This window comes from Metopolophium dirhodum, chromosome 4 (genome assembly GCF_019925205.1).
Source record: "Metopolophium dirhodum isolate CAU chromosome 4, ASM1992520v1, whole genome shotgun sequence".
NCBI classification, from domain to species: domain Eukaryota; kingdom Metazoa; phylum Arthropoda; class Insecta; order Hemiptera; family Aphididae; genus Metopolophium; species Metopolophium dirhodum.
This window is the reverse complement of record NC_083563.1, coordinates 23399002-23422298: the sequence shown is the minus strand read 5'-3', so window position 1 is coordinate 23422298 and position 23297 is coordinate 23399002. Positions and strand designations below refer to the sequence as shown.

Sequence of the window (23297 nt, the reverse complement as noted above, 5' to 3'; positions counted from 1 at the left end):
GTCTGTGCATACGATTAGTAGTCGAAATAATGCTTCGATTTTCAACTTCAGTATCTCATTTGATGGGAAAGTGAACCTAGTTGGTACTTTTGGGAGGTCAAAATTTAAAATTCCCAATAGTTTTCAAAAGCGCCTGGAAAAACAAAATAAAAATTAAGGAAAAACGGAAATTTCCCTTGATGCAAGGCTCCTGATATATTGTTACAATAGCAGTTGAAAATTATTAAAAATACATGAGCACAATTTTTTTTTATAAGCATTTAAAGTTCAAATTTTGACAACATTTATCAAATTAAAATTTAATAATTATTTTGTAGTTAAAAATTTATAAAATGTTCAATTTTTACAGCTAAGGATTGAAAATGTAAAACAAGGCTCCGCGTAAATAGGTTATTTATAAATTACTTTATTCACAATAATATCATCAAATGTACCTGGTAATATCATAGGCTGACTGCCAGTTTTCGCTCAGAATCGTTTTTCTTATACAATGATATTATATCATTGAATTCAAATTTAACACCATCCATTACAGTGACCCACTTGTAACCTACTGTACAGCAGAGTGACATCCACTTACCCACCTTTTTTTTTAAATTTTAATGTTGAGTTCTATATGATCTAATTATTTAATTTTAAAATAATGTGAGGTATGGTTTCCTAAAGTTGTACAGTTACCAGCATACAATATTAGTGATATTACGATAATATTATGAAATACAAGAACGTAATAGAACATCTGGAGTAGTGAAAGGGTTAAATACACAATTAAGGATTTAGACTTTTTTTGGAAAATTGAGGCAAATAAAATATTATCAGTGTAAAAAAAAATCAAATTATTGATGTTATAAATATTAAAATATATATTCCATTAAATGTTAGATTTTACTAGTTTATTTTTATGTATAAAACATGGTGATTATTATTATTTTGATTTAAATAATTTCATGATATTAATTTAAAATTGAATACATCAATAATAAAAAATAATTTAACACAGATATTGTTGATATTATTCTCTTAACTGTAGATCTTTAGCCACAGTATGACGACAAACATACATCATACGCATTTTATTATTTTCAAAATTGTTTATTGTTTTTGTTCTTGCTTCTTCCCAAGAGTAAAGGTCCCTGAAAAAAAAACAATAATAGAAAAGTAGAAAACGAAAAAAAATTAACATTTTCTGAAACTGGTAATATCAAAATACAATTTGAAAATAGATACCTATATAAAGGACGAACATATTTCATTCTTCCAGTGGTGTTGATAAATTTAAATATGAGTTCTAATTGTTCGATCCACTTGACTTTCACACATGTTCTAAGCCACCTTATAAAAACATACAGAGGTATCATGCCTAAATTTTTTTTATAAAATTGACAATAATTGTAATAAATATTTTATTTTAGTTCTTACCTAAATACAATTTCACGATTTCCATTACTGTTATAATCATAAACCTCTTGCATAGCTTTTATTTTTACCAAAGTAAAATTATTTGATTTTAAGACCAACGCTAAGAATTGTATAACTTGTGCGGTTTGAAATGTATCCAAGTCAGACTTCTTAAAATTGTCACCAGAACCATTCCACTGTTCCCAACGGTTTAACAAAGAGGTGCATGCATCTTGATTACTTGTATCATACCTTTAAAAATAATATAAATATTAAACTTTTAATTAGTAAAATATTATATATTACCATATATTATTTACACTTTCCAAAGGCATTTAACTAGTTATTACTTACGAAGGTATTATTGGAGGCATGCCACAAGTATACAGCCATAAGTCCCAATCAATTTTCGAGATGGCACTGTCTTCTTGGAAATAGGATAGAAAATATGATTTAAAATCTTCAGTACCAACAGACTTATACTTGAATTTATCAATATAGGATTTGAAAAATATTTGAAATTTAGCTGTAAAATAATTGTTTAATAATGAGAAGCCTGATCAGTTAGTTCTTAATCAAACGGCCTTACCAGCTCCTAACAATTTTTCTAAATAAAACAAGAATGTATGACCTTTTTCATAAGGACAAGTAGAAAATGCGTCATCTGGATCAATACCACTTAAATCGACTACTAACTTGGTTAAAGGATTTTCCGCACCTAAATTATCAACCTGCAATACTTATTGTTATTGTAATTATGATTTTTTAGTAAAGGTAATCATAGAAATATTAGTAAATATTTACAGATTGTTTGAGATCTTCAAGACCACTTAGTGCAGCAAATTCTCTAGAACTCTCGCCATTCAATAATCCATTTATTCTACGTTCCACATAAACTGTAAATCCTTCATTCATCCAAAAATGTTCAAAATTGCGATTTGTCACCAAATTGCCAGTCCAACTATGTGCTATTTCATGAGCCACTACATTTACGAGACTTCTATCTCCAGCCTATAACAGTAAACGAAATATGCATTAAATGGTTATAGTTAAATTTGTTATTACCTAACTCACCAATAGTGTAGGAGTGACGAAAGTCAAACACGGATTTTCCATACCACCAAAAGGAAATGAAGGTGGCATAACAAGTAAGTCATAAATTTTCCAAACATATGGACCGCACACAATTTCAGCAGTTTTTAATAGTTCAGGTGTCTAAAAATATTAACGAGATTTTATTAGAAAAAATTTTACAGTAATCAAATATTCAAATGTTAATATTATACTATACTTGTTCAAATTCATATGCAGCTTTGTCAATTTCTTCAGGTTCAGACCAAACTTTTGATATAGGACTTAATGTTTTACTGACTAAATTGCCAATAGCTAGGGCAATTAAATATGATTGCACAGGAACATTTTGTTGGAATAAAAATGTGCGTGTTTCTCCATGGTCAATTACATCTAACGGAACTGCGCTCATTAATACTGTTAATGGTTTAGGAGCTGTAATCTGTAAGTTATCCATTATTTAACCATCAATACACTTAAGGGGATTCGATATCACAATTTTCTGTTTTTGTCTAATACCACGCTCTACATAGGATTTTAGGCGGGTTCTTTGCCAAACATACCAATTGATCTAATAAAGCTATAAGATTTCTAAAAACAGATTTGAATTTGTCGTCAAGTCTACCTTAAAACGACTTTCCAACATTTTTGATTTCAACTTCTCCAAAAATTGAAATATGACAATTTATAAATACTCTTTTTAAATATGAATTTTTTAAAAATTTGGGGAATGATATCAAAAATGTGGGAAAGTCAATTTCAAGTAGACTTGAAGACCAATCCAAAAATGTTTTCAGAATTCTTATCGCTTCATTAGATCAATTGGTATGTTTGGCAAAAAACATGTCTAAATTATTATGTCACGCGTTTGTTAGACAAAAACAGAAAATCTAGGTATCGAATCCCCTTAACTAAATAAATATTTTTAAAAAATTGTACAATTTTTGATGATAAGACATACTTTTGCCGAGTATGTAAATTTTGTTGATGGAGTATCTTGACAGGGTAGCATGGAACGAGCATGAGCAGGCTAAACAATACACACCATTTAATTGAGATAAGTCTATATTAGTATAAGGAAATTAACATACTTGACATTGGCTAAACAGATATGGATGGACTTTGCCCAGAGTTTGCTCAGGTGTAAGCCATTGTAAAGCTGAGGCAGTTTTAGATGTTTCATAAGTAATTCGTATGATACTCCTTAAGGTCAAGAATTCAAAAACCAAAAGCAAACAATGTTATTTAAAAAATTAAGTGTAAAATAACTGATTTCATACTTTTTTTTAGATGGTATTTTTATTTCTAGTTTGGAACCAAACACTTCTAAGCGATCACCTATACTGTAATCCAACAATGTTTTATCATCTTTGTTTTCAATACTTGACACATTCAAATCAATATTGTCCAAAATCTAGAATTTAAACATTTTGGTGAATTATTTTTAAATCATAAATTAATTGTCTTTACCATACAATATGATCACAGCTCTCATCAATTTTAGTTATGCTCAAATCAACAAATCCTTTAAGTATTTCATTTTTAAAATCAGCAGCAAGTTCTATATCGATATGAGTTACGGCAACTTTTTCTAGAAAATAATTTTCATAATTTTATTTTATCTTTAAACATAATACATTAATATGTTTAAATGCCTGAGGTATAAACAAAGCAATTAATATACATTTTATAATTAGGTAATTATCTAATTTGAAATACTGGTTATAAAAACTATGAATATTTTGATGGTTCTATTTCAGATTGCTTTACATTTAAGATATCTGAATTAAAGATACAAAACAATTATTAAATCTAAACTACTGTTGCAGTTGTAGGAGTATAAAACAAATAAGATAAGATATAAATTATATTACTATCCCTCAGATGCCATATAAATATATAAAAATTAAATAATATAATATAGGGTATTTTTTGGATAGATAATAAATAATATTCTATTTTCTTCTTGCCAACGACCGCTGCTCAACTATACCATGCATTTTAAGTGTTTATAGTTGAAATATGCAATATTATACATTTTATTAAAATATGCAGAAGTTCAAAATAAAATAACCAGTTTACTTCAACATGATGTGGTTTGTAGAAATTATAAACAATAGTAGTAATCAGAAGTTGCTAAAAGAAAATGTCTATGCATATAAGCCCATAAAAATCCCAGCCCTAATTATTAATTTGTCATAAATCATAGTAAAAGAAATATATTTGTAGAACAGATTACAATCACCTAAATTAATAAAATACCTAACAGTTAAATATAACAAAAAATCATGCGTATTTAGTACTAATATAGGTATGTAAGAATAGATATCTTTAAAATTACTTACCAGGTAAAGAATAAGATCCCGGGTCATTAGGACTAAGTCGTTTTCCTGCTGACATTTTTTAAACCCTAAATGATTATACCTCTTTTATTACTGTTGGAAAATTTATCAGATTTAATATAACCAACTAATTTGGACTTTAGAATTTAAATTGATATTTGATATTATGAAATTATTGTTGGATTCAAACTGAATTTCAACTGTCACAGAGTCTGTCAGATTTTGAAACTTCTGACTTCACTATTTCAGCAGTTCAGCATTGAGTTGAGTTGAGTTCATTACACTGACACTTGACACTTTGACAGAAATCTGAAATACAGAATATTATCTGTTTATCAGAGAATTTGAGTATCAGTCATCAGACCACTACCAATAGATAATACGTATATATTATCTATGCCGCAACCACACCACCAAATACCACAACAACCTGTTGCGATAACTCGTTATCATTTGTTGGTACTTGGTACTTTTTATGAAAAATTGAAAACCACAAAAACACGGAGTATATTATGTACCTAATTTATCTGGATTTAAAACCGTTTTAACATCGCCATAGTATATAATATGTTTATGACTTAGGCTTGTGTTATAATTTTTAGCCGTATACTCATATTAATATATTATATTGGTCCGTGACGAAAATCACCATGTAATTTAAACAATTCTATTCGAAAACTGTACACAAAAATGCAGTGGTAGGCTTGTAAATAAAAACAAATCCATTCCCACGGGCCACGACACGCTTGTAAGTTGTAGTTGGAAAATGTTCAAATGCTCATAGGCCGACTTGACGAAATATTGAAAAAATCCCTAGGATAGCTTAGTATTAATATTATTTAATTTACTAAATAATAAAAATTGCTTAAATTGATCGTTCTGAACGTAAAATGTGTTATGATATGTTCGATATTGTGCACTTGTGCGTATGAAACTTTGAAAGATAACGCTGTGGTTATGCTTCAAAGCCAATAGGTACATCTAATGTGACGTCCTCTAAACTTCTAAAGCATGCTAATGCCGTGACAAAATAAATATATTGTATTTTTGTAATGGCTAAAATATTCGAGTTTGAAAAGTGAAAAGTAAATAGTAAATATTTCTGAAATGTTTATTAGCGCCATCTATAAACAAATTACTGTACTAAATGTACAGGTTCCAATTACGGTCGTCGACTATCTACCTAACTATCATCTATGTATACTAGCTCAATGGTCAAATCTAAATCAAATAGTAGTGACAATGGGTTAAAAATTAGGCTTAGAATTTAAATTGTTTTATCTAAATTTCTTAATTATTTTCGAATCAATTATTTCCTAATCTTCCAAAATGTAAATGTAAAGGTGAGTGATGGTTATTGGTTTAAATATTGTGTTGCACTATTGAATGTAAGATTATTTTTAATAATTCACCTGACAACGTCGGCACAACATTTGTTGCAACACCAGACTGTTTAATACTATTGTTTAATGCATGGTAATTAACCACTAATTTGTATAATTTGTGTTTCATAGTGTTCAGTGTGTTAGCCATCCAGAGGACCAGATTAAAATTTGGTATGTTGTGTTAAATCGTATTCATTCTTCAATATATTTTGATTATATAATAATTAACTATTGGTCATACAATGTCACGAGTTTACTATAATAATTTAAATGATGACATTTTATTTTAACTTCTTCCTTTTCAGATTTATTGGCCGACAATGGTAGAAACGTTAAATTCTGCATGTTATAACCTTAACAAACAAAGAGCAACTAAGTGTCAGTATGATTTCAAAAATAAACAAATCCAAGAAAGTATGTATATTGTTTGTTATTTAATATTTATATTATATATTGTATAGAAATTATTAAATAATTATAATAGTACTATTGTAAAAAAAATATTCACATATTTTTGTATTTTAGCTAGCATTTAACACATTTTGTATAATATATTATATCACATTTATTTGCATTTAAAACTTATCTTATCTCTTAACTCAAGTATTTTATTATTAGTCTTATATAAAATAAAAAATATTATATATTTTAGTTACATAATTGTAATTAATAAATATTTAGTTTTCTAAGAAATGATCAACTAATTACCTATATTTTCATTTAATTTAAATTAAATATATTTAAAATTAGTCATATAATAATTGATATACAATTATTTACCTATTAAAAATATTTATCGACAGAAAAACTTATAACATACAATTAATGGAATTATTTATTTTTTAAATTGTTACATTTAATTGTCCAAAAATAGTTTTATTTTGTTTTGAAAATTATTTAATAATACATTATATTTATTAGGTAACTAATTTTATCTAAAACTATAATGCAGTATTTTATAAATAAATAAGTTCCTGAGTTACATTTGTACCTACCTTATTACAATTTTTATTTTTTAGAGGCAAGCTCGGAGTTGGGTTGAAGCATTATTTCAAAAAAGAGATTGTGTAACTTTTATTCCATCCAGTACCGATAAGACTAGGTAATTTTTTTTATCAATGACTTAGATAATATTTATTTTTATTGGTTCTAATAATTTTAAGTTAAAATATTCATTATAGATGTAGTTGTGGGTTATCATTAACATTTCACTGTGGTGGAGGAAGTGGCTCTGTACAGTTAGACCCTGATAATCCTAATGAAATATGGTCTTCGTTAAAACATACCGTAGTTTCAGCAACAGATGCCTATGGAACAATTGAGTTTCAAGGTGGCCCACATCCTACCAAAGCACAGGTAAACTTTAACAGTAAAATAAAACATAGATGGTATACTAATGAGGGTTAAGACATTTTTTTATAGTACGTTAGATTGTCACATGACACTAGACCAGAAACAATACTTCACTTATTTAATCGAGAATGGGGTCTAGAACTACCAAAATTATTAATAACTATTCAAGGAGGAAAAGCCAATTTCGAAATACAACCCAAATTGAAGAAGGTATTACGTAAAGGATTATTGAAAGCCGCTAAAACAACTGGTGCTTGGGTATTTACTGGAGGAACAAACACTGGTAATTTTAAAACATTTAATTTTTAATAAATTACATTTGTGCTATATTATATAAATAGCTATACTTAGCTATATTAGCTATAATATGCTATACTATATAATTTTATATTTAGGTGTTACTCGTCAAGTGGGAGATGCACTTTTGCTTGATTCACAACGCCCGGGTAGAGTTGTGTCTATAGGCATAGCGCCATGGGGTATTATCGAAAACAACCATGAGCTTATTGGTCATAATAAGGATGTTCCCTACCATTCTATATCATCACCTAGATCTAAATTAGCTGTGTTGAATAATAGGCATACATATTTCCTTTTGGTGGACGATGGCACATCGGGACGTTATGGTGCAGAAATTGAATTACGTAAAAAATTGGAAAAATATATTTCAATTCAAAAACTTCATCCAAGTACTTCTATCATTTATTAATAACTTTTGAGTTGAACAATATTTTAGGATTTATATTTTAATTTTTACAGGTGCACATTATAGTACTCCTGTTGTTTGTCTAGTGATTGAAGGAGGTACTCATACAATTAGAGCAGTGTTAGAATATGTTACAGATACTCCTCCAGTACCAGTGGTTATATGTGATGGTTCAGGCAGAGCAGCTGATCTATTAGCTTTCACACACAGGTAATAACTTATCATAGCTTGAAATCTATCTATTTGCTTTTTAAGTATTAGTAATTAGATAAAAATGAAAAAGGTGGCCTATACCTTTTGAATCAGATATGCAGTAGACAGTGGCGGACAAACTGTTTTAGAAAATATGAAAGAATATCTATTAAATACCATACAAATTACATTTGAAGTCGGGCAAGAGAAAGCTGAACGTTTATATGAAGAACTCATCGAGTGTACAAGGCATAAAAATATGGTACTTATAAAAATTGTATTTTATTCAAAGTTATGAAACTTATTTTGGTTCTTGGAAATATAGATCACTATTTTTCGAATGAGTGATGGACAAGAAAAGTCACAGGAATTAGATCAAACTATATTAACTGCATTATTTAAAAGTCAACATTTATCTCCATCAGAACAGTTAAGTTTAGCATTGACTTGGAATCGTGTAGACATAGCTAGATCTGAAATATTTGTTTATGGACAAGAATGGCCAGAAGGTAAGTCTTAAAATGTTTAATATCTAATTTAATTTGGAATTAAACAGTAAATATGCATGTGATTTCTGTGTAGGTGCTTTAGAAGAATCTATGATGCAAGCTTTAGAACATGACCGGATTGATTTTGTAAAATTGTTGTTAGAAAATGGTGTTAGTATGAAGAAATTTTTATCAATTTCTAGGCTTGAAGAGTTATACAATACTGTGAGTTCAATTTTATATATTGCATGCATTTACTTAAAATATTTTATTTTTTTATTAGATATATGTATAATTATTAGTTTATATATTTGTAGTTGGAATTTGAAATAATTATTAAAATAACATTATTCTCAATAAAAAAAATAAAAAAATATGTTGCATACTTGCATTATATTTGTTTCAAGTTATTAATTAATTTAAATACACATATAAAAATAACTACTTAGAATATTTTCTTAATAAAGTAAAATAATTTTAAAGGTGATTTTAAATTTTATCATACGGATTGGCTCACTGTGCTTTTTGTTGTCCTATGCTAGTTAAATGAAAAAAGTGGAAAATAGTTGACCACCTGTATAGAAAAAAAGCCGTATTTATATTAACTCAGTGGCTATAGTGTATACATAATCAAAAGTAATTTGTTATACACCAGTAGCTTACTAATTTAAAGTAATTTGTATGCATAACATAGTTTATCAATGTCAAATTAAGTACATTACCTCCATAATAGTTATTTTAATTTTATTTTCTAAAAGTTGTATCACATCTATTAAATATTTAAATACTGAATAATGTGTTAGTTTAATGTTACCTACTTTAAACCATCTATTTTATGTAAAAGTATTTAATTTATTTTATCCTAAAATAATAAAGCATGGTGGTGAACTTGATAATGTTGTAATAAAAAAGCCATATATAAATTATACATTTATAAATTAGGTAAATATTTACTTATAAATTATCAATAAATATCAATACACATTTACATTTTTACATACTCTATTTATTTCTTTTTCTTTTTTTCAGAAACAAGGACCAACAAATACATTAGGATATATATTACGGGATGTTCGACCTCATATCCCTCAAGGTTATATGTATACATTGCATGACATTGGATTAGTAATTAATAAATTAATGGGTGGTGCATACAGGTAAAATTGAAATGCTATTTTCATTGTTATATTTAGTTTTTGATTTACATTCTTTAAATAGAGCTCAATACACCAGACGTAAATTTCGTACAATGTATGCCCAAACACGCCGTTTGAACAATACGCACAGAAACAGTGCTTCATTTACACGTTACTATGGAAACAATTTAACATTGGGTGTTTTAGCCGACTCTGAACATTCTGAAGAGGAATCTCTTTTTGAATATCCATTTAATGAGTTATTAGTACGTAATTTATTGTTCACTTGTTATTTATTATAGATATACTTAAATTACTATTTCTCAACCAATCTATAAGAGATTTTGTTGTATAATTTTCTGGTTCTTGTAAAAAAACATTAATTTGTTCTGGTTAGCTATTAGCATTGAGTTTTTGATGGTTTTAGCCTTTTAGGTAACAATTTATTTAAAGGTTAAGATTTATAAAAATTCTTTTGAAAACATATTTACAGAATAACATTTAATTTGGATTTTTTTAATTTTAGTAAAAGATGCATTCCATATTGGACTAGCATAGATGATAAGGGGTGGATTATTGAAATATACTTGAATAATACTACTGACTACTGAGTATATTATGTACCGTTTGGGGACCTTATTACTCAATAATGTATTGATTACTAATTTAACTAAAGTATAAAGAGTTCTAATTCTGGTGTAACCTACATCATATAGTTATTTGTTCATATGAATACTTCTTGTCGGAGTTTCATCTGGAAAAATGTCAGTCATTCCTTCAATAATATACATATTAAACATTTTGGAATAGTTCTACTTGTTTATCATTCAGAAGATATTCTTAATACTTCTCAATCGAGTATTATTGTTATACATTTGTTTGTCCTAAGATTAATAGCTTTTAGAAATATGGCTGAATTTTATCCAGTGTTATCCAGATTACAATTTAATTGTTTCTGATAATTACATCACAAGTTTTTAATCAGCAGATTTCTACTGCTCTGAAATATTTATCTAATTAGATGATAATTGCTGTTTAAATTTTCAAATGACTTATCCTAAGATCTAAATTAATAGTCTTTTTTCAGTATAATTGCGTAAAATTTATCTAATTTTTAAATTTTTAAGATTTGGACTGTGTTAACTAAGCGTCAAGAGATGGCATTATTAATGTGGCAGCATGGAGAAGAAGCATTAGTTAAATCACTTGCTGCCTGTAAGCTTTATAAAGCCATGGCACACGAAGCAGCAGAAGATGATTTAGAGACAGAAATATATGATGAATTACGAAATTATGCCAAAGTGTTTGAAGATATCTGTGTGTACCAACATGACGTATAAATTAAATTAAAATATTAATAATTACAAAATATAATTTTAGCACTTGAGTTATTGGATTATTGCTATCGTCAAGATGATGACCAAGCCCAACAAATGCTTACGGTTGAACTGCAAAATTGGAGTGGTCAAACTTGTCTTAGCTTAGCGGTAGCTGCAAATCATAGGGCTTTGCTTGCTCACCCTTGTAGCCAAATCATACTCGCTGATCTATGGATGGGAGGTCTAAGGACAAGAAAAAATACCAACATCAGGGTATTAACAATATTAATGCTAAATTATAGATACATTGTTTTAAAAAAATGTTTGATTATAGATTTTATTAGGATTGCTATTTCCACCATATATATCCAGGCTGGAATTTAAATCTCGAAAAGAATTGCAGTCAATGCCACAAACTGAAGAAGAACATTTATACGGATTGGAATTAGAAGAAGAAAATGAAAGTGTGGAAGGAGGTGTACATCGGTCACACTTAAATCTTGTGGAGACAAATTTAGATGTATGAATTAAAATGTTATTTTACTATTATGTTTATTAATATATAATACAATTTAAGGGTGCATCATCTGTCAAAGATAATGAAACAGCTGAAAATGGTACGATGTTGCCAAGTGCTTCAATAGGAGGTACAATTAAACATTCTGATTATGAACATAAATGTGTAACTCCATCATACGAATATAGTGCTTATGATTTAAAGCGGCAGCGGCCATTGCCTTTGCGGCACAAGATCATTGAATTTTACACTGCACCAATAACAAAGTTTTTAGCAAATTCTGTTAGTATTACAAAAATATTCATTTTAATAATTTTGGTATGATATTAATTAATTTTGTATGATAATCAAATGTTACTTGATTTTACAGGCCGCATATTTTGTCTTTTTGGTTCTTTTCACATATGTGGTTCTTGTCCGTATGGAACAAAATCCATCTTGGCAAGAATTGTATGTAATTGCTTATATATGCACATTTGGTTGTGAAAAAATTAGAGAAATTGTTTCTTCTGAACCTACCAGCATCAGGTAAAATTATAAATTGATTTTATAAAATTTGTACTTGAATTTAATTAAATTTTTTAGTGATAAATTCTCTGTTTGGGCATGGAATATGTGGAATCCATGTGATGCTGCAGCAATTATTTTTTTCTTAACTGGACTTTGTTTAAGGTTACAACCATCATCACAGGCCATTGGAAGAGTTATGTTCTGCACAGATATTATTTATTGGTATTTGCGAATCCTGAATATACTTGGTGTTAACAAATATCTTGGTTAGTAAATATCAAATAGTTTTGAAATTCTAATACTATTTATACATGAATATTTCTTTATCTCCATTAGGTCCACTAGTTACAATGATGGGTAAAATGATAAAAAATATGCTGTACTTCGTAGTACTTTTACTTGTAGTACTTATGAGCTTTGGAGTAAGCAGACGGTCAATTTTGTACCCTGACTCTGATCCTGAATGGATTTTAATCCGAGAAATATTCTTACAACCATATTTTATGTTATATGGAGAGGTATTTATAAACAACTTACTTAAAATTGATATGAATGCTTTTATAATTTATAATATAATATTATTTAGGTGTATGCTGATCAAATATATCCAGGGTGTGATGAATCAGCTGGCATGCCAAACTGCCAAACTGGTAGATGGGTTACACCATTAGTAATGGCTATGTACTTATTAGTTGCCAATATTTTACTTATTAATCTCTTGATTGCGGTTTTCAACAACATTTTTAATGATATCAATGCTATATCTCATCAGGTAATTATTAAATATTAAGTACTGTAAAAATCGGTTCCAACAAATTCTAAGGGGCTGTTTTCTCTTTGCAGTAGCAGATCCAGAAATCACCCAAGGGGGTGGGGTCGAATTTTTAAAAATTAAATTTTTTTTTTGTTTAGCCAAATATTATAATAAAAAATTACGTTTAAAAGACAGCCCAAGGGGAGGGGACGGCAATGTCCCTTCGCCCCCCCTCTCATATCCCTCACTGTATCTTTGTAACCAATAGCTCGTTGTATGTAGTTAGAACGATTGCTCACTGTAAATAAGAAGCGGGAAATTACAAAAAAAAAAATTGACATTACTGAAAAACCTTAATCAAACTAACAACACAATAACTTTGGAAGTTTTTATTTTTACTGATGATACCCTAATCACTATAAACTTGATAATACCAGATCTCGTAGAAACATGTCTATACATATATTATATGGATATTAGGTACATAATATACGGTATTATATGTATGTGTTATCTATCAGGATCTAGCAAATAATAAAGTCAACTTCTACGATAGGAATTTATACTTTTATTCGACAATTTACACTTATAATTTACTTATACTTCAATACCAGTTAAAACGATACAGGTCGCCTGAACGCGCTAAAACACCAACTGGTTACCCCCACTAGGCAACGACAGTTGTAGCATAGGAGACAACAACAGTACCGCACCTAGTGAGAGCTTACATATGTGTGCATAATGTATATTATATATTATATTATTATACTCATCCATATCCTCACATTAAAAGAAAACGATTTGCTCGTAGTAACTTGGTGTATGATTGGTGTTTGCTCGTTGCAGCTGATACCTTGTTCTTATCTCATCCTAACTGATGCTTTAGTGATTTCTACTGTATTTACAAAAATACTATAATATACTAGGGGTGATCTACCTGAGGCTGGCAACTACCTATATCCTGTAAGATGCAGGTACTTATGTGTGGGTTTTTGTGTATGAATGAATGCTCTTAAAATATTATTCTGAACATAAGGATTTTGAACATTGTTTGGTGTATAATACTAGATACAATATTTTTTTAGGTATGGATGTTCCAGAGATTTACAGTTGTTATGGAGTATGAACAAAAGCCATCTCTCCCGCCGCCTTTAATTTTTTTTTGTCATGTTTTCCTATTAGCAAAGTATCTTTGTCGCAAAATTCAAGGCATTCAAGAGACTTATGACAATGGCTTGAAGTTATTTTTGGGTAATGAGGAATTAGAACAGCTTTACGATTTTGAAGAGGAGTGTGTTGAGGGATATTTTCGTGAAAAAGATTACAAAGTTCAAATGTCTATGGAAGAAAGAATTAAGATGTCTTTAGAAAAAACTGAAAACATACAACAAAAAGTAGATGATATAAACCAGAAGGAAAACTTACAAAACTCATCAGTACAAGTATGATAATTTTTTAATTATAATTTACCAATTTATTTACAATTGAAATAATTTTAGGCATTAGAATTTCGACTTCACAAAATAGAAGACTTAATGGACCAAACATTGTCCACTTTAGGTGTAATACATCGATTCATGGCTACACAAAATGGTGACCAAGATAGTGGTAGTAGCAGCGACAATGCTCAGAAAAGAAGTAATTCTTATGAACCAGACTTTGATTCTGATCCAAAAATTCTTCCTATATCAGGTAGAACAAGATGTATTAGTGAACGATCAGATTTATTATCAGATATTTCAGATGCATTACCGTCTGCTTATCGCAGAAAAAAAAAGTATTCATTTCATGAAAAACGTCCACCAAATTTCTCCGATAGCAACTTTTTACTGTCACAATTTGATGGTGTACCATCTTTTAATGATAAAACGGGCCTAGAATTGTACAATTATGAAAGCCGCCGGATGTCAGTCAATTCAGCAAGAACAGTAGATAGAAAATTTGATACTGAAAGTACTTTATCACCAGATTTGAACAGCAAAGAAGTGGATGATATAGATAGCGGCGATATTGATTGCAAATTTGATAGTGGTGATCCAGCTATTGCTAGATCAAGTATAGATAGAACAATCTGGGTAGAGCCACTCATCAAAGTGTTTCCTCCAACACCTAACAGACAAGTTTACTCTAGGTATATTTTATGTATAATTTTAAGTATTTATTTATATTTAATTCCATTACTTAGATGATATAAAATTTGATATATAATATCAAAATAACGAATAAAAATTGTTATGTTTTGCAACTTTGCAATACATACTTATGCAATTTGAACCATGATCAATTTTACTATTTTACATTTAGCATTTAAATAATAATTTTTTTTTAATTCTGATTAATATGTACCATAAATAATTTAATTTTCTTCATTAATAAACACTTACGGCTTTTGTACATAATATATAGGTTAGGTTAGACAAGATGTCTGGTTTTATACTATATTATCTTTTTATTTATGTTATTATAATAACATTATACTAATATCATAATCAAAAATAATATTAGTACTATGTGATATGAATATTATTTTTTTTTAAATTGCTAGTGTTTAAAAAACATAGTTCCTTTATTACTTGTTTTTGATTGTGTAGCTTATTATCTCCACACTGTGACCATTCACCAAATCGAGGGAATACACCGGTACCCCGTACCAGACATGCATCAGAGATGTCAAACCCAGAAATTGCTAGATACCTGGAAAAAGAGCATCTAAGAGATGCAGAGGAAAATGATTACCATCTGATGGAAGGCTTGATAAAACAACATAAACAGAAGACTTCAAATACAATTGACATACCTATCAATGCCCATAACGATCACGTAAGTAATATTTTGTATGGTGTTAGTATGTTAATAGCAATAACATTTTACATGAATTCAGATGATCCGTCTACGAACACGTACAGATATAGATCCAAATGAACCACTTTCCAACACTACAAATACAACGGAAAGCTCAACATCCTATAATCCGCTCAATAGCATGTCTTCCAAAAATTATGATTAAACCAAATATTATGTTTAAATTAATTAGTGAGTAGAGAATATTTTTTCATTAATTATTCTATTATCAATTTTATTTATTTGGGCTCTGATTCAAATTTTTTAGTGTACTTAATTCAATTGGGCAATACTATTGTATTATTCTTATTATTATTTTTTATACATTTTTTCTTCATAAAAATTTTAATATGTATACAAATAGTTATAGTTACCTACCTACCAATTCCGCTTATGTTTTTTTTTTTTTACTAAAAAAAATCTAGACTATTTTATTTTAGTTGTATACATTTTTCTATGCACAGTCTATGTTAGAACATTAAAATATATTTTATATTTAAATGTAGGCTATTTTACCTAAATAATTTTAGTTTATTAAAATATAGTTTCATTGTCACGATCAATAACATGATTTAATGTCATATAATATCATTTGTTATTAATTTTTATTGGATTAGTTTGACTTCGAATTGCTCCTATATTTGGTTCCTACTGGGCTTATTTATTAATAAAAATAAAAAAAAAAAAGATTTATTGTCATTTATAAACATGTAGATAGGTGACAATAATACATAAATGCTTTTTAATATTCCATTATATTTATGCATTGAACTTATAATTATACATTACTATATTAGTTTTAAATTCTGAGCAGAGTGATGAATGTTTTGATTTTACATTGATGTGTTCTTTTTGTGCTTTGATTTTAAATTTCAATGAGAAACTTAAACTTCAGTCCCCGTCAACAATATTTTTGGGTCAACGGAAAATTGGCACGGTCTATTGTGTTTTGAATAAAATAAATGAAATAGGTGGAATATTGGTACATAAAATATTTTATTTTCAATGGTTCAAAAAATGGGTCCAAAATTAAATAAAATATAAATTCACAACATATGGGCAAGTGGGTGTCTCTGAGTAGGTTACAAGTGGATAACTGTAATAGATGATTTTAAATTTGAATTCAATGATATAATATCATTGTATAAGAAAAACGATTCTGAGCGAAAACTGTCAGTCAGCCTATGATATTATCAGGTATATTTGATGATATTATTGTGAATAAAGTAATTTTTAAATAACCTATTTACGTGGAGCCTTGTTTTACATTTTCAATCCTTAGCTGTAAAAATTGAACATTTTATAAATTTTTAACTACAAAATAATTATTAAATTTTAATTTGATAAATTTTGTCAAAATTTGAACTTTAAATGCTTATAAAAAAAAATTGTGCTCATGTATTTTTAATAATTTTCAACTGCTATTGTAACAATATATCAGGAGCCTTGCATTAAATATTCACGCTTTTTTACCCAACAAATAAATTTTATTGATATTTATAGAAAAAAAAACTAAAAAAATTTTTTTCGTGTATATACAACAAAATAAGAAAATCGTTACATGAGAAATCGAGTGAATATCCAATATTGTAAAAATATGAATTTCAAACGCTCATAAAAATTTAATTTGACTTTCTTGTAGACAATTTTTTTTTGATAAAGGTAGACAACTTATAGATAATCTTGTATTACATTTTCACTAAAAAAATTGAAAACTGACAATGTCCGTAAACAGCCCAAAAAGAGTCAAAATAATTCAAAAACTTGATCGTGTATAGAAAATGAAAAAATAAACATTCAGTAAAATTTTCATGTATCTACAGTTATTCGTTTTTGAATAACAATAAAATAACAAAACTGCTACATGAGAAATCAAGTGAATATCCAATATTGTAAAAATATGAATTTCAAACGCTCATAAAAATTTAATTTGACTTTCTTGTAGACATTTTTTTTTTTGATAAAGGTAGACAAACTTATGTATAATCTTGTATTACATTTTCAAATTTAAGATTTAAAAAAAAATATTTTATGAATTCCCAACTCAAAATAATTTGCTAATTTTTGTGATTTTTCCGTATTTTGTCAAGATTTGAACTTTAAATGCTTATAAATAAAAACTGTGACTAAGGTTCTTAATATTTTTCAAAATCATTGTAACAATATAGTAGGAGCCTTCTATTAAATTTTAAAGCTTTTTTAACTAACAAATAAAGTTTTATTGACATCCATAGAAAAAAATACTAATAAAATTGGAAACTGAAAATGTTCCTAAATAGTTTGAAATAAATTAAAATATTTTTAAAATTTTATCGTGTATAGAAAATGCAAATATAAACAACCAGTGAAAATTTCATGTATATAAGCGCTTTTGAAAACTACAGGAAAAATTTTACTTTTGACCCCCCAAAGTACCAACTTGATTCACTTTCCTATCAGAAAAGATACTGTTGAAGAAAATCCAAGCACTTTTACTGTCCTAAAAGATGATGAGTGAGTCACTGATCACAGACACAAAAAAAAATACAAAATTAAAAAAAAACACATTATTGTAAAATCAATACATTCATCGTTCCACTCAGAATCTAAAAATCACATGTATTGGTAAAATGTATTTGATCCCAAATGTCACTAGAGTATCAGAAATATTTTTTGGAATTACAACTATAAGATATAGTTGGAACTGTTTGAAGACTCGTGTTTTGGTTTGTATAATAATTATAAATGTAAACTATCTTACTAATTTTCTATATGTTTTATAAATCCTAAAATCTTGATCACTAATGGGACTTATTCCATGACTGAGTTGATCTTACATTATTAAGAGTTGAATTTAAGTTACCGGATAGAACCAAAGACTAACTGGAAAGAAATCGAGCTAGAATTTGTGAAGGAGTTGGAAATGGATGTCATACATTCTTATAATCTTATCTCTCTCTCTCTATATATATATATATATATATATATATATGAGTATATGACTCCAAAATTCTGGAATGTAAATCATAACCATCAGTCAGTTCATCGTAATAAAATACATAACAGTATAAATACCTCATCTGAAATTACATTATCTGTAAAATAAATAAATCACTAAATCACACTGATTAAGTTAGATCATACTTTTCAGTCGCCAGATCTAAAGTATGTTAGGTAGATATTATTGAATTATGTTATAATATTTAAATTTGTTTGCGCTTTTAAACTTGGATTGGCTTATTTTCATTCCTCAGCCGCTTTAAAAGTTTAAAAATCAGGTGGCGTATTGTCGTGCATAAAGTAAGAAACGTTATGGTGCGGTACGCCGGTACAACCGAATACGACGGAAGATTAACCCTTCCACTGAATTCTTATCATTTAAATAGTCATCATTCACGTGACGCACGCAGACTATATGTCTATATACAACGATAATATTTGTAAACACTACTTGCAGACTGCAGTTGTAGGTATCGTGCTCCGAACTACCAGTACTAAAAAGCTTAGAGCACGGATGAGCCGAGTAAAACTGCATTTTGTGGTATAAAAAAAATAACGTCCATCATATGTAAGTATATAATATATTACGTTTATTTTCATAAATATAAATAAATAAACCATATGTCATTAATACAACATATTATGGTTTTACAATATACCGGTAACATAATATTATACTTCGATAATAATAACTTAATAAATTAAATGCCTACATCGACAATTTAGTAATGATAATGATATCACCATATAAATAGATTAATATTATTTTAATTTCTTGCGAATAATATTGATAAATAATAAATACTAATAAATAATTAAATAAATATAGGTATACAAATAAACATATTATAAATATGGTATTAGTACCTATGCCATCATAATAAATATTCAATAAATTAACGCGGAATCGAAGCTCCTGCAAACCACCGAGGTAGGTAAATTATACTATAGATATAAGTATAAAGCGTACCTAAACCTCGACTTCTACAAAGTATAAACGATAAAACAAGAAAATACTCGCACGCCAATGTATGATGCCTGCATTCGACAAATAAAATCGTACAGCCGATAAAATTTGTCAATTTACACACATATTATTACTTATGGCATGTTTTTGACATAAAAATAAATTATATATTATATGGACCATACTGCCGATTAAACGGCAGGGAAGTCGCCTTTGTTCCTTAAATTCATTTTTATTTTACAAGTACCTAAATATCCAAACCGCTTAAATTAAAAACTAATCATATATTATACCTATATCAGATATTAAAAATACCTATTATATTATATTATTATATAGATCGATATAATTTTTTTTTGTAAATTTTTTTTTTCCTTGCTTCGGGTCCCTCAAATCCGCGTAGTTGCCGTATACATTAATAATAATAAATATTGTTAATCATAATAATATAATATTATTCTTAATTATCATCGTGTCGTTGTCGTTCAGCTGTTCATTCGTAAAGGGTGGAGTCCAACATCGGCTCCCTCTGGAAACCGCGGCTGCCACAACCGTCTGGGCCCTTGGGCATCCTGACCACGTTATCCGGCGTCACGAGGCCCAAACTGGGGCGGCGGCCTCTGCCACCCGATGAATCGGAGTCGACAGATAGGCGCCGGCCCATGCCTCCCTCGCCCATCGACGACGAGCTGCTCTTCCGCGACCAGTTGTGGAATCCATCCCTCGGCTGGCTGCCGCAACAGTAGTCTGATGTCGAGTCCTTGCGCATTATCATATCGCCGCCGCCGCTGCTGCTGCTGCTACTGCTGCACCGCCTCATATCGTAGTGGTGCCCGTTGTCCTGTGTCGAGTGTCTGCGCATGGCCACAGGTTGTTGCTGCGGCTGTGGCTGTGGCGGCTGGTTGTGGCCGCAACAACAGCACGGTTGCTGCTGCTGTTGCTGCTGTTCGGGGCCGCGGTTGGCCAACGAAAAGCGGCGCATTCCAAACGTTTCCGGTATGGACACGCCGCTGCTGGAACGCGATCTGCCCGAGTAATAGCTTTCAGAGCTCGAGTCCCAGCCAGACGACATGCGCCTGTTGTGACCGTAATCGCCGGGCTGCTGCATGTGATGCTGCGGCGGCGGTACGTACGAGTCGCGTCGAGAGTACCCGGACGCGGAGCTGTCAGTACCCGAGTCCCTGGACCACCTGCGCTGGTTCCATGACGAGTCGGACCGCATGAGGGTATTGGCGGACACCTTACGCTGCATGCGCATCTTTTGCCTGTCCTCCGCCTCGGAACCACTCTGGCACGACGAAGAGTACTCTGAGTCGAATAGTCGGTTCATCGGCGACTTCTTGGCGGCCGCGGTGGCCTTCTTCTTGGACGCGGGAGCGTTGAGCTCCAGCACACACATGGATTGCCCGTCCTTGGCCTTTTCCGCGGTCCAGTCTTTGCTCATCGCGTTGTGCGCTGACTCGGTGCGCACGAACTCGATCAGAGCGCTCACATTGCTGCCCATCTCTGGGTGCTTGTTGACGAAATGACGGACGTCCGACGGTATGGGGTTGCCGGGACGGAGCACGCGGATCAGCGCGATCTCACCACATCCGCGGAATAACTCGGCCACCGACTCGATGGTAACCGGTTTCTCCTCGGCCAGGTTGATGGCCACGACGGTCCGGGACGGTGTCGTCTGGTCGTACGCGGGCAGTGGCTCCTTGCGCCTAAGCTTTGTTCCAGAATCATTCACCTCAAGCTTCTCCGACCTGGTTATGGCGTACGCGACAGCCCGCCAGTCCTTGGCCAGGTGCTTGACCCGCTTGAACGATGAGATGAGCTTCAGCGACACGTATCCTTCCTTGTTGCGGCGGACATGTTTCAGCAAAAACGCGTCTTTGACGATGTTCACGTCCGAGAAGTAAAACTCCACCTGGTCAAGTATGCGCTTGGTGGTCTCCTCGTCTGGCGTTACGAACGGTGCGGACTCGTCACCGGACTTGAGCTGACCGCCCTCGTACGCCGAATCGGACGAGTCCGTGTTATTTATGGCGGCGACCGCGGAAGCGGCTGAATGGTGCCGGCCACCGTCATCAGTGCCGGACCCGCTGGAGTTGTTGGCCGATGACATACCGCCGGTGTGGCTCAGCGAACGCGGGTAAAACGGTGCCGCGTCGTAAGAAAGCGATATGTCGCTGTCCACGGACGATACGCTGGCGCGCTTCAAGTCAAATGCCTTGCCGACGATCGGCAACGGGGCGGAGATTGCGGACGTCTTGGACGCGGGCAGTGGCGCTACAATCTCTTCGGTAAAGTCTCGGTCGACGGTCGACGGGGAAGTCACTACAGGACTCTGCTGCTGTTGTTCTTCTTCGACGACGGATGCGATCTCCTGCTTGATCTGTTCCGTTTCGGCTGATGCGATCGTTGCTGCCATCGTTTGCGCGCGAACATTCACCACATCACACGAAACACGCGACGGCGGAGGTCGAAACGCGAATACTTGGTATTAGGTAAGTAGGTGGGTATGTTCTTGTGTTTCAAATTGCACTATGCGCACAGACACACGCGCACTTGTCGTTAATACACGAACACACACACACGCACGTGAAACGGGTTTTTCCAAAACGCACGCGTCTTATGTGTCGTTGTCGACGCGTATAGAAATCGAAAGTAACACACACGAGCTCACACTGAAACGCGCGTGCGGCAACCCCCCCGAACACTATATAATACTATGATAATAATTGTATGCAGTTATGTATTATTATCGAGTTATTCTGTTGCGGCGGTGGTCACACTCGCGCACTCCGCAGTCCGTACGAAAAATCGCTGTCGTACACGACGAAGATCGGAAGACCACGACGGGACGACTGTGTATATTATTCGAACGAGACGCACCCCCTGGCTGCAGGTGGCGGCTGTGCGGGCTATAGTATATGGTGGCGGCGGCGTCGACGATCGGTGTCCGCGGTCGTCTGTGCGGCGGCAGCGCGGGATTTATGGTGTCGGTGGCGACGGGTCGCGTATTTAATCTACGGCTGTACGTATTAAAAAATCAACTAAAACGCTGCCGCGGCGTTCACCTGCTTATATAACATGTGCGCCGATCCGTCCAGGGTTATTGGACCGCCGGCGGTTCAATGTCGCCGGGCCCCCACCGCGGCCGCCGGCGTAACGCCGTGCGTCGGCCCGTCCGCCGTCGTGTCGTGTTGTCCCGTGCGCGCGGCGAGCGAGAGAGCGAGAGCGAGCCGGCTTTATCCCGCGCACACGCATATGATGTGTGGGGTGTGTGCGGTACACTGATTTGCGCCTTTTACTCTCGACGACGGCGGCGGTGGCGGTTACGCGTTGTTG

At 31.9% G+C, this 23297-nt stretch overlaps 3 protein-coding genes across 5 annotated transcripts; 1 reads left to right on the top strand and 2 right to left on the bottom strand.

The window, feature by feature from the left end:
- Nucleotides 1–870: 870 nt before the first annotated feature.
- Nucleotides 871–5143, bottom strand: LOC132942583 (leukotriene A-4 hydrolase). 2 transcript variants are annotated; one of them, XM_061011130.1, is made up of 13 exons: nt 4815–5143; nt 3945–4060; nt 3750–3883; nt 3561–3672; nt 3431–3499; nt 2690–2911; nt 2473–2613; nt 2203–2409; nt 1988–2129; nt 1753–1924; nt 1420–1650; nt 1228–1332; nt 871–1133 (listed from the first exon to the last, which is right to left on the bottom strand). In XM_061011130.1, exons 1-13 carry the CDS (start codon nt 4867–4869, stop codon nt 1013–1015), a joined length of 1827 nt encoding a protein of 608 aa, XP_060867113.1. In that variant the 5' UTR covers nt 4870–5143; the 3' UTR covers nt 871–1012. The 2 variants fall into 2 exon arrangements, with proteins under 2 accessions (XP_060867113.1, XP_060867114.1); XM_061011131.1 differs by lacking the exon at nt 4815–5143 and having other exon boundaries at nt 3940–4046.
- An 860-nt stretch (nt 5144–6003) lies between these two features.
- Nucleotides 6004–16598, top strand: LOC132942582 (transient receptor potential cation channel trpm). Of its 2 annotated transcripts, none has more exons than XM_061011129.1 (25): nt 6004–6154; nt 6326–6367; nt 6502–6610; nt 7216–7298; nt 7378–7552; nt 7619–7832; nt 7945–8238; nt 8309–8465; nt 8562–8709; nt 8773–8956; nt 9030–9160; nt 9965–10092; nt 10154–10337; nt 11199–11388; nt 11452–11663; nt 11725–11910; nt 11968–12189; nt 12278–12435; nt 12580–12683; nt 12754–12935; nt 13004–13189; nt 14257–14613; nt 14671–15302; nt 15763–15991; nt 16053–16598. In XM_061011129.1, exons 3-25 carry the CDS (start codon nt 6581–6583, stop codon nt 16176–16178), a joined length of 4512 nt encoding a protein of 1503 aa, XP_060867112.1. In that variant the 5' UTR covers nt 6004–6154; nt 6326–6367; nt 6502–6580; the 3' UTR covers nt 16179–16598. The 2 variants fall into 2 exon arrangements, with proteins under 2 accessions (XP_060867112.1, XP_060867111.1); XM_061011128.1 differs by having other exon boundaries at nt 12493–12683.
- A 2958-nt stretch (nt 16599–19556) lies between these two features.
- LOC132942899 (uncharacterized) lies at nt 19557–23015 on the bottom strand. Its single transcript, XM_061011604.1, has one exon. It carries the CDS (start codon nt 22375–22377, stop codon nt 20452–20454), a length of 1926 nt encoding a protein of 641 aa, XP_060867587.1. The 5' UTR covers nt 22378–23015; the 3' UTR covers nt 19557–20451.
- Between the last annotated feature and the right edge of the window lie 282 nt (nt 23016–23297).